Here is an 11462-nt window from a genome sequence, read left to right on the forward strand (position 1 = left end):
GGGAGGGAGAGAGGGAGGGAGGGAGGGAAGGAGGGAGAGAGAGAGAAGGAGGGAGAGAGGGGGAGGGAGAGAAAGAGAGGCAGAGAGAGGGAGGAGGAGGGAGACAGGGAGGGAGAAGGAGGGAGAGAGAGAGAGGGAGGGGGGGAAGAGACCCTGCCCTAGAGGCAGATGGGAGAGAGCGGGGAGACAGCAGGAGGGAAACTTGGAGCCTTGGGGGGAAATGGGCACTGGTGCAGGGAGGGGTGTTGGACACTGTATGACTCAGTTATGAACAACTCTGTAACTATGTAACTCATGGGGGGTGGTTTTAACACACACACACTTCCGGCCTGGCAGACAGCTGGAGCATGCGTGTGGGGGTGTGGGGGATGCTACTTCTTGCAACCTTTGGCAGATGCTACTGAGCGCATCTGGACAGCACCGGTGAGAGAGCCCTTAGAATCCATCCAACAGCAGGGAAGACGCTGGCCACTAAGGCTGCTGGCCGGAGTGCGCCCTCCAGTGGCCAGCTGCAGAAGGCACACCTGTGCCTGGCAGTGGTGGTCAGCGGGCTGCTGTGGTTGCCAGTCTGCAGGAGGCTGGTTGAGGTGGAGCTGCCCTGCCCTTTCAGGAGCGAGCCCGAGAATCTGCCAAAGGATGCAAGAGGTAACATCCCCCACACCCCAACACTCACACGCACGCACACACACACACACTCACACACACACTCAAATGCACACACACTCACACACGCGCACACACTCACACCATATACACAGACTCACACTCACACACAACACACATTCACACATGCACACCATATACACACACTCACATTCACACATACTCTCACACACATTCTCACACACTAGCACACAACACACACTCACACATGCTCTCACATGCACACACACCACACACACTCACCACACACACTTACACACATGCACACCATATACACACTCAGACACACCATATACACATTCAGACACCATATACACACTCACTCACACTCACACACCATATACACACACTCACACACACCATATACACACTCACACACTCACACACATTTTCACACACTCACACACAATACATACACACACTGATACACATACACACACCATATACACACACTTTCACACACTCACACACACACTCACTTGCACACACACTCATATACACGCATGCACACTGCACCAAGGAATCCACTTGGGGGAAGACTTTTTCTCTCTCCTTCCTATTATTGGTCAAAATTCAAACATTAGACTTTTTCCCCGGGGGCTGGAGCGATAGCACAGCAGGTTGGGCTTTTGCCTTGCACGCAGCCAACATGGCTGACCCGAGTTCTATTCCTCTGCCCCTCTCGGAGAGCCTGGCAAGCTACCGAGAGTATCTCGCCCCCACGGCAAAGCCTGGCAAGCTCCCTGTGACATGATGTATTTGATATACCAATCACAGTAACAAAGTCTACACAGTAACAACAAAGTCTCACGATGGAGGAGACGTTACTGGGCCCGCTCGAGAAAATCGATGAACAATGGGAGGACAGTGACAGGGATAGTGACAGACTTTTTCCCCATGGGGTGAAGCAAAAGTACCTAAGTATGTGATCACACATGGAAAAATAAGGCAGTTTTTCTATTTTCTAATTTTGTGTGAGTCTTTAACATTAATGCAGGGATATATATTATTAATGCACGTCAAAATGTCCCCATAAAACAGTTTCAGCAGTTTCTTTTGCTTGTTTGTTTGGTCAGTTGGTTTTGGGTCACACCCGGTGATGCTCAGGGTGACTCCTGGCTCTGCACTCAGGAATTCCTCCTGGTGGTGCTCAGGGCACCATATGGGGGGCCAGGGATCGAACCCAACATCAAACCCAATTGAACCTGCATGCAGGGCAAGCGCCCTACCCACTATACTATCTCTTCAGCCCAGTCTCAGCAGTTTCAACTTTATAACCATTTAAATAAATCTGTTAAATTTATCTGGACAACGCTAGTGTTAGGTTTGAATTATTTTTTTCTTTTGGGGTCACACCCGGCAATGCACAGGGGTTCCTCCTGGCTCTACACTCAGGGGTTACCCCTGGCGGTGCTCAGGGGACCATATGGGATGCTGGGTATCGAACCCGGGTCGGCCATGTGCAAGGCAAACGTCCTACCCACTGTGCTATTGCTCCAGCCCCTTGGATTATTTTTTTAAACAAGTAAATGTCTTATTGATATGCAAATATGTTTGTAGCATTTTATTATCAGTAGATTACATTCACACATAATTTTCTGAGTTGCTTGTAAGTACGTGAATTTATTTATTTATTTATATATTTATTTCAGACCATATCTGGCAGTGCTCGGGTGGGCTCAGGGGAGCGCATGGGATGCAGGGATGGAACCCAATGCCCTCCCTTCAGTGCTATGGCTCTGGCCCCAAGTACACAAGCCTGTGTACCTGTACACACACAAAACTCATTTACACATGAACAAGACACTGGATGCAAACCACACAGTTGTGCCTGTGCATAAACACATCCAGGCGCATGCATGCACACATGCACACTCATGTACATGCACACACATGCACACGCTCATGCGCACACACAAATGCACGCACACACACACACACACACACACACACACACACACTTCCGTGTCGTAGAAGCCAAGGCCCAGGAGCAGGTTTTAGGGGTCTTCTTTATTTGTAGAAACAGTGTGGAGCTGGTGGGAAGGGCAAGAAGCAGGAAGCAGGTTGCAACCTGGGGAGCAGGCGCACGGACGCGGGAGCGAACGGATGGACAGATGGTGGGCGGCTGGTTCCTCCCTGTGGCCACGACCTTCTAATAATGACAGTCTAGAAATGGAAGACAGTGCCACGGGTGAGGAGCCGAGGGCTGCACCCAGCGGTCCTGGGGGTCCCTGTGAGCCCCCCTGGGGAGGAAGCTGAGGGGTGTGGCCCCCAGGAGCACAGCACCCAGCACGCCCTAGAGAACCCGCTAGCTTGGGGGCGCTCCTTGCGGGTCAGGGACAGCACGCTGGGAAGTGACTGCGGGCCTTTGTTCCAGCACACTGGGAAGTGACTGCAGGCTGAGGATGCTGCCCAGGAGCGGCGGGGGACGGGGGCATCAGAGTGGCCTGGAGAGGGGCTGTTCTCTGCCGTACAGCCAACAGCATCACAGAGAGGGCAGGGGATGGGGGCTGTACAGGGAGGGGTGAGGGAGAGCTGGAGCAAGGAAGGGGTGCGGAGCTGTCGCCGGGGAAAACATTCTAGAGCCCCTTCTGATAAAGCAGTTGGTGAGTCGGGGGGGGGGGGGGCTTTGTCCCCGGAAGGGCTGGGGTCTCCAGGGGCACGAGGGGATGTGTCCCTTCTCCCGGCCCCCCCGAGGCCCCTGCGGGTGAGTTACCTTCCACGGAGATGGGGAAGAAGCACCAGGGCACGCCGGGGATGTCGTCTGAGAAACAGCACTTCCTATTGGCACACTCCTGGGGGCTGATGCCCGAAAAGCCACAGTCCCGGCGGGCGGACACGTCCATCACACACTCCTGCAACTCTGCCCCACAGGAAGGACACCAGGCCGGTCACCCCACATGCGGGCCATGGCCCCCGGCCCCCCACCCTGCTCGGGGCCTCTTCGAAGAGGACGCGCAGGCCTAGTGCACAGGATCAGTCCTGCACCGTGGTCATTTTGCCCCTTGCTGGTCTCCAGAAAGTGGGGTGGCCGCGGTCAGAGGCCGACAGGAAGTGGGGTGTCAGCCAGAGAGTAAAACGCACAAAACTTGCACTTAGAGGTGAGCCCAGGGGCTCCGTCTGACACAAGGCCAGAGAGGGCCGGGGATGGGGGCACCAACCCCACCATGTTTGGGCCACTTGCACCCTGTTCCAGGCATCCCGGGATGCAGGACTCCCTGGCATGTTCCATGCCTGATGCCCTTCACACGCGAACCCCTAGATCCCCCATCTCTGCTGCTGTCGACCCGCTCAGCCGTGCCCAGGCCATGCTCCTGCGGTGCTGCAGAGGGCCCCCTGCTGCGGCGGGTTACCCAGGCATTAGCTGACGGGGGTGTGGGTCCCGGGTCCCCCCAGGGCGTCACCTTGCTTCGGGAGGGGGTTGAAACACCAGGGCACGTTGGGGATGGAGGTATCGAAGCAGCAGCCGGCCGCGAAGCACTGCTCGCTGCTGATGCCCGGGAACCCGCAGTTTTCTCGCTTCTCGGGGTCCTTCCGCGAGCACTGGCAGGGGGCTGCAGGGGGAAAAGGGCTCTGTGGGGCTCCCCGGGGGACACCCCCTCTCCGCAGCGACACCCCAAGCCCCAGGACCCCCTCTAGCCCTCGCCCTCTCCGCTCTGCCCTTTCCTCAGGGTGAAGACAGGAATGAGACCCCAAACGGCGGCCCGGGCCTAGAGTGGGTGTCCCCGAGCGCCCCATCACTCACAAGGCTTCTGAGCCCCCGCCAGGACGCACAACGCCAGCAGGAGCGCCGCCACCAGGAGCCGGGTCGTGAGGGCTGCCATGTCGCGTCCTGCGCCCAGGGTCACTGTGGCCACCGCCGCCTGCGCAGCCTTATAAGCCGCCGTGTTTGCTCTGGTGCCAGATAACCTCTCCGGGGCCAGGAAAGTGGCGGCGATAGCTTGTCAGGAGAGAGGCGACGCCTGCCAGAGCGCGGGAGGACACTTCCGGTGCGCTGGCCCCTGTCTGCGGGCCGGGCTGTCCCCCCGCTTGGCCGGGCGGGAGCCGGCTGGTGCCAGGCCGCGACGTGGAAGGGGGCCATGTGCGTGGAGCTGCCATATCCGGGACTCGGAGCAAAGCCAAGCTCGCAGGAACTGGTGCTGGCGCAGGAACCAGCGACTGGGAGGAAGGGCAGAGAAGCCCCTCCTGCGAGGAGGGGACCCCCAGGGCCCCCCGGGGGGCTCCCAGGTGGCTCTGATGAGAGCACAGTGCCGGGCCCTGAGATGCTCAGGGTATAGGGTCAGGTTGGGGGATGGGGGCCGAGAGCAGCTGCAGCTGGGTTGGTGGGGGGATGCCTCCAAATGCCCTGAGGCTCTTGGCTGGCCCCAAGTCAGCACCCGCCCACCCAGGCAGCCCCCAAGAGCAGCAGCCATGAGCCCCCTCGGAGCCTTCGGGGGCATCCCGTGGCCTGTGGCCCAGTGAGTCTCAGCTGCCGCCTCCAGGGGCCCAGAGTGAACTGCGAGGCTGCGCCTCCCTGCACCCAGGGGTGTCTGTGGGGCCAGGCCTGTGGGCAGCCCCATACCCACCCTGCTGGCACCCCTACCTTCAGCACACCAGCCCCCCCCAACCCAACCCACTCACCTGACCCCTCCCAGACAGCCGCGCCCCATGCCAGCAGCACCTGTGGGTGCCCGACGCTCAGGCTCCCAACAGTGCTCCCTGGGAGGGTCCTCCCCACACCTGGAGGCCGTCCCCACCCTGCCCCCGGTCCCAACACCCACAGTCACCTACCTCAGGCCCTGTCTCCAGGCCTCCCTCACCCACTGCCCTCCCCGCCCCGCCCAGCCTGCAGTCCTGCTGCCCAAGGAGTGGTGAGAGTGGACGCTGTTCTTAGCACCAGGACACAGTCTGGGCACAGGTGGGCAGTCTGGGCACAGGAGGACAGTCCTGGGCACAGAAGGACAGTCTGGGCATGAGTGGACAGTCCTGGGCATAGGTGGACAGTCCTGGGTACAAGAGGATGGTCCGGGCGCCGTCCAGGCAGCGGCAGCCCCGCCTCCCCAGAGTGATCCTTCACACAGCAGTGCTCGCTGTCTGCCCACTGCCCAGAGACCTTCGGGCGAGACCGTGGCTCTGGTTGTGCTGGACCTGGGTGCTGCCCCCGGCCTGCAGTGTCCCTCTGCCCTGCCTGTTCCTGCCCGCTGCAGCCCTGAGCACTCAGATCTGAGGGGCCCCAGAGCCCCCCAGCACCTGCCCTCAGGAAGCGCCTGAGGCCCTGACCTCGCCCAAGGCTTTAGGAAGGACACGCCCTTCCCCCAGAACCCCAAGAGACCAGGGAAGGGCCTTCCCTCAGGGCGACTCTGGGCCCATGCAAGCCCTGCTCCCGCCTGGCCCGCCTCCTCCAGGCCCCCACACCCTGCTCACCCCACACACATACCCCTCACTTACGCGCCCCTGCTCATCACACATGCACCTGCTAACCCCACACGCTCCTGCTCACCCCACACACCCCTGCTCACCTCACATGCCCCTGTTCACTCCACACACGCACACCCCTGCTCACCCACACCCCCCCCGCCCACCCCACACACATACCCCTCACCTCACATGCCCCTGCTCACCATACATGCACCTGCTAACCCCACATGTCCCTGCTCACTCCACATGCCCCCGCTCACCTCACACACCCCTGCTCACCCCATATACCTCTGCTCACCCCACAGATCCCTGCTCACTCCACACACACGCCCCTGCTCACCCTATGCACCCCTGCTCACCACACACACACTCCTGCTACCCCAACACACCCCTGATCACCTCACACACACCCCCGCTCACTCCACATGCCCCTGCTCACAACACACACACAGCCCTGCTCACCTCTCACACACACACACCCGCTACCCCCACACATCCCTGCTCACCCATGCACACTCCTGCTCACCCTCACATGCCCCTGCTCAAACACACACACATTTCCACTCACCCCACATACCCCTGCTTACCCTCAGAGCCAGCCATACCTCCTGCCCATGCGGGGACCCCACGAACATCCCCCACACCTGCAGACTCCTGCGGGGCTGGCACACAGTGCCTCATAAGCTCTGCTCTGGCCGGATCCCGTGTGTGCAAGGCCACACACTCACACATTCCCATATACTCACACACTCACATTGAGACATGAAGACATACACACCTCACAGATGCATTCACACTCACATTTCTCACAACTCACACTCATGTTCTCACTCACCTACACTCACTCACACATTGTTGCACGGAGACAACACACAGACATATAGACACACACACTCCACGCACATAAACACACACATACTTGAGAGTGTTGAAGGAGAGGCCAGAGCAGGACACAGACAGGCAGATGAGGGCCCTGAGGACAGGCACCGGTGGCCAGAGAGCAGCAGCTGGACACTCGCTCCCTCTGCAGGCCCCTCTCGGGACCAGCCCGGGTGGTCAGGCCTGAAGCAGGGATACCACAAGGAGCAGGAAAGAGAAAATTCTCCTCTGGGCTCGGCCTCACCAGCTGAGAGCCCAGCTGCCTGTGGACAGGACGACTGGCCCCAGGGGCCAGTGGCCGGAAGACTCAGAAGCGCCCTGGTCGGATGCCCGGCTGCCGTCCTCTCTATGGCTGGGCTTGCCCCGTCCAAGGGCCTGAGTTTCTGGGACATCTCTGCAGTAGGCTTTCTCCAGGGCCTTCTCTGGGGGAGCAGCAGGGACGAGGGGTTACAGGGACCCCGGGCGTGTTCAGGCTAAAAGGCCCCAAGAGCTGCACACCCCATCTCGGCCAGGTGAAAGAGCGGCCCCTACTCTGAGGGCTGCCTTTGAAGGCGCCAGGAGGACCGAGATGACCCCACAGTCACCCCAGTCACTGTGACAAGGCGCGAAGGAGAGTGGGGGAGGGGGATGCCCGCACCCCACAAGCAGGGCCCAGGCCGGCCCAGAGGGCTCATGCCAGGGAATGTGGAGAAAGCTGGCCCCTGCCCTAGTGACCAGCTGCAGGCTCTCTGCCCTCTTGGCCCTACCCTAGTGACCAACCACAGGCCACTGCTACTTGGCCCTGCCCTAGTGACCAGCCACAGGCTCACTGCCAGCTTGGCCCCTGCCCTAGTGACTAGCACAGGCTCTCTGCCCTCTTGGCCCTGCCCTAGTGACCAACCACAGGCCACTGCCTACTTGGCCCTGCCCTAGTGACCAGCCATAGGCTCACTGCCCACTTGGCCCTGCCTATAGTGACTAGCCACAGGCCACTGCCCACTGGGACAGGAACCTGAGTGGTTGTCCAGGAACAAAAAAAAAAGTTGACTCACAGGGGTATGCCCCAGACAGATTTGAAGTTTATTGAACACCAAGGTCAGAGAAGTCCCCGAACAGCCCGCGCCTAGATGGGGAAGCCGATGACCCGCTGGTGACGCTGTCGGGGGTGACGATCTGGTCTCTGCCCAAGAAATGAGGGACAGGGAAGTATGAGGAGACTTGTCCATGAGGAGCACTGTCATTGTGTCACGTAGGTGCTCAGAGCACAGTACTCAGGAGAAACAGCAGGTCCACAACTCCCTTCCCTGTGGGGCCTGGCCCACCCCACACAGCCCCATGGGGCCTCACCCCAGCCTAGAACTCCTGAGCCCCTCATGCCTCTGCTGCTCCCAGCACCCAGAATAGTGCTCTGGGGTCTCCAGCTCCACTGTGCCACAAGGGGACGAGGTGAGGGGTCCAGGACTGTGCCCAGCACCTGTGGGCGGTACTGGGAGTAGGACTAGAGCCTCTCTTGCAAGCAGCACGTTCTCACTGAGCCATGTCAGGCCTCTTGGTTGTTTCTGTCAGAACTAGCGACGTGGAAAAGGCAGAGAAGGGGCCTTGCCTCCTGGGCACAGAGGGGCTGCAGGAGCACCACAGCGTGCATCCCAGTACCCTCCCCCCATCACACCACCACAGAGCTGCTGGCAGCTCTGCTACTGGGATCCTCAGATTCATGTGTAGGGGGTTGGTGAAGGCCCCTAAAGGGTGTGTGCTGGCCAGGCAGAGCCGCAAGAAAAGCTCTCTCAGGCAGACACCCAGGGTTCTCTTAGTCAGACACCCAAGGCTCTCTCAGGCAGACACCCAGGGCTCTCTTAGGCAGACACCCGGACTCTCTCAGACACCCGGGATTCTCAGGCAGACAACCGGGGCTCTCTCAGACAGACACCCAGGGCTCTCAGGCAGACACCCAGGGCTCTCTCAGTCAGACACCCAAGGGTCTCTCAGTCAGACACCCGGGGCTCTCTCAGGCAGACACTCAAGGGTCTCTCAGTCAGACACCCGGGGCTCTCTTAGGCAGACACCCGGACTCTCTCAGACACCCGGGACTCTCAGGCAGACAACCGGGGCTCTCTTAGACAGACACCCAGGGCTCTCTTAGGCAGACACCCAGGGCTCTCTTAGGCAGACACCCGGACTCTCTCAGACACCCGGGACTCTCTTAGGCAGACACCCGGACTCTCTCAGACACCCGGAACTCTCTTAGGCAGACACCCGGACTCTCTCAGACACCCGGGATTCTCAGGCAGACAACCGGGGCTCTCTCAGACAGACACCCAGGGCTCTCAGGCAGACACCCAGGGTTCTCTCAGTCAGACACCTGGGGCTCTCTCAGGAAGACACCCGGGGCTCTCTCAGGCAGACACCCAAGGGTCTCTCAGTCAGACACCCGGGGCTCTCTTAGGCAGACACCCGGACTCTCTCAGACACCCGGGACTCTCAGGCAGACAACCGGGGCTCTCTTAGACAGACACCCAGGGCTCTCTCAGTCAGACACCTGGGGCTCTCTCAGTCTCTAGGGGCTCTCTCAGTCAGACACCCAGGCTCTACTCAGTCCTGGGACTGGACAGATCCAGCTGTGCCACATGGAGCCCAACGCCCTCCCCATGACTCTCCCAAGTCCAGGTCACCAGCGACAGCCACCAGTGTGGTCCCACCCCTGCAGTGAAGGATGGAGGAAGGAAGTGCGGGCCCATCTGTCACCCGACAAGGCAGGAGGCCCCCCGAGGGAGGCACAGCCCGGCAGAGCCCCTGACTCTAAACTCCACCAGCAAGCCCGGAACACCCACTCCCTGCCCCGCCCCCCCAGGAAAGAACGACACAGTAGGACGATCAGATCGTTTAATCAGGCCAATTTCCAGGAGAGCGCGAGAGCGGCGTCAACGCAGGGGGACGGGGAGCAGAGCGGAGATCTGGACGGGCTGGGAGGGAGGCGGGGGGCGCTGGACGCTGGACACGATTCCAGGGAGAGGGTCTAGAATGGACAGTCATCTGGGAGCAGAGACAGGGTGTGAGGCAGGGCACAGCGGGGACGGAGGGTTGTACACAGAAAGGCTGTGCCTGCCCATCACCTCCCCGTCCCTGTGACCTCCCACTGTCCCCATCACCTCTCATTGTCCCTGTCACCTCCCACTGTCCCTGTCACCTCCCCCTGTGCCCATTGCCTCCCTCTGTTCCTGTCACCTCCCACTGTCCCTGTCACCTCCCTCTGTCCCTCACACCCTCCCACTGTCCCCATCATCACCTCCCTCTGCCCCCTCACTTTCCTCTGTCCCTGTCAACTCCTTCTGTCCCTGCCACCCTGCCCCCAGGACCCCTTCTCCTGCCCGCACATGTGTCCCCACAGCTGTCAAGCAGCTTTAGGTCCCAGGGAGCTAAGGTGGCAGAGGATGCAGGCATGTCCCCACCAGGCCCCGCTGACTCCCAGACCCTTGTCCAGCCTGTGCCAGAGGAGCCCACAGCCGGGGCTCCTGGGCGAGCCCAAGGCAGTATGGAGGAGGCAGTGGTCTGGGCCCTCCCTTGTGGGCGCCCTCTGTCCCCCTCTGCTGGGCACGGGCGCTTGCCATACCTTCTTCGGGGGCCTGGACCTTGGCCGGATGGAAGCACCAGGGATAGCCGGGCACCGTGTCATCAAAGCAGCAGCCATGGTCCCTGCACTGGGCGGGTGTGATGCCCGAGAAGCCGCAGTTAGCCCGGACCTGGGGCTCCACAACGCACGTCTCTGGAACCGGGAATGAAGGTGAGGTCAGGCTGCGCCCCGCCAGGGAGGACAGCAACCCCCACCCCACCCCCGCCCCTTTCCAGATGCTATGTCGGGCATGCCCGCCAAAGAGGGGGCAGGGGGCATCCCCCAAGTGAAGGGCAGAGAGGCTGAGGACATGCTGGCAGTGTTCTGGAGGAGAAACCAGCTGGTCCAAGCCAGGAAGGCTTCCTGGAGGCAGGGTGAGCTGGGTATGGCGGGGGCCAGTGAGTGCTCCTAGCAGAGAGTGGGGAGTTCAAAGGCAGTAGACAGAAAACGAGGAGGCTGGACCCCACTGACCTGCAATGAAGAGGGAACCCAAGGGTTCTGGGGGAGCAGATGATGGCGGGGGACAGAAAGAGAGGGAGAGAGAGAAAGAGAGAGGGAGGGAGAGGGAGAAAGAGAAGAGAGAGAGGGGGAGAAGAAAAGGGAGAGAGAGAGGGAGAGGAGAGAGAGGGAGGGAGAGAGAGGAGGGAGGAGAGAGAGGGAGGGAGAGAGAGGGAGGGAGAGAGAGGGGAGGGAGAGAGAGGGAGCAAGAGGAAGAGAGGGAGAGAGAGGCAGGCACCCCGTCAGTCCCAACCCCCCGGGATGCAGCCACCCGGGTTCGTCCCTGACCCCTGCCCAGCACTGAGACGTGTGCCCGCCTCCCGGGACAGCAGGAACTGGCCCCAGTCAGTTGGGTGTGGCGGGGCAGCTCCCCCTGCACTGCTCAAAGGCCCCCACCCCGGCCTGGCCTCTCCCGCTGGGCGTCAGGGCAATCAGCAGG

At 60.6% G+C, this 11462-nt stretch overlaps 1 protein-coding gene across 1 annotated transcript; it reads right to left on the reverse strand.

The window, feature by feature from the left end:
- Positions 1-2760: 2760 nt before the first annotated feature.
- TFF2 (trefoil factor 2) lies at positions 2761-4492 on the reverse strand. Its single transcript, XM_056119622.1, has 4 exons — positions 4409-4492; positions 4068-4217; positions 3380-3526; positions 2761-2829 (listed from the first exon to the last, which is right to left on the reverse strand). The coding sequence occupies exons 1-4, from the start codon at positions 4485-4487 to the stop codon at positions 2816-2818; spliced, it is 390 nt and encodes a 129-aa protein (XP_055975597.1). The 5' UTR covers positions 4488-4492; the 3' UTR covers positions 2761-2815.
- Between the last annotated feature and the right edge of the window lie 6970 nt (positions 4493-11462).

Source organism: Sorex fumeus, unplaced genomic scaffold, assembly GCF_029834395.1.
Source record: "Sorex fumeus unplaced genomic scaffold, SorFum_2.1 ptg000041l, whole genome shotgun sequence".
Classification (NCBI taxonomy): Eukaryota; Metazoa; Chordata; class Mammalia; order Eulipotyphla; family Soricidae; genus Sorex; species Sorex fumeus.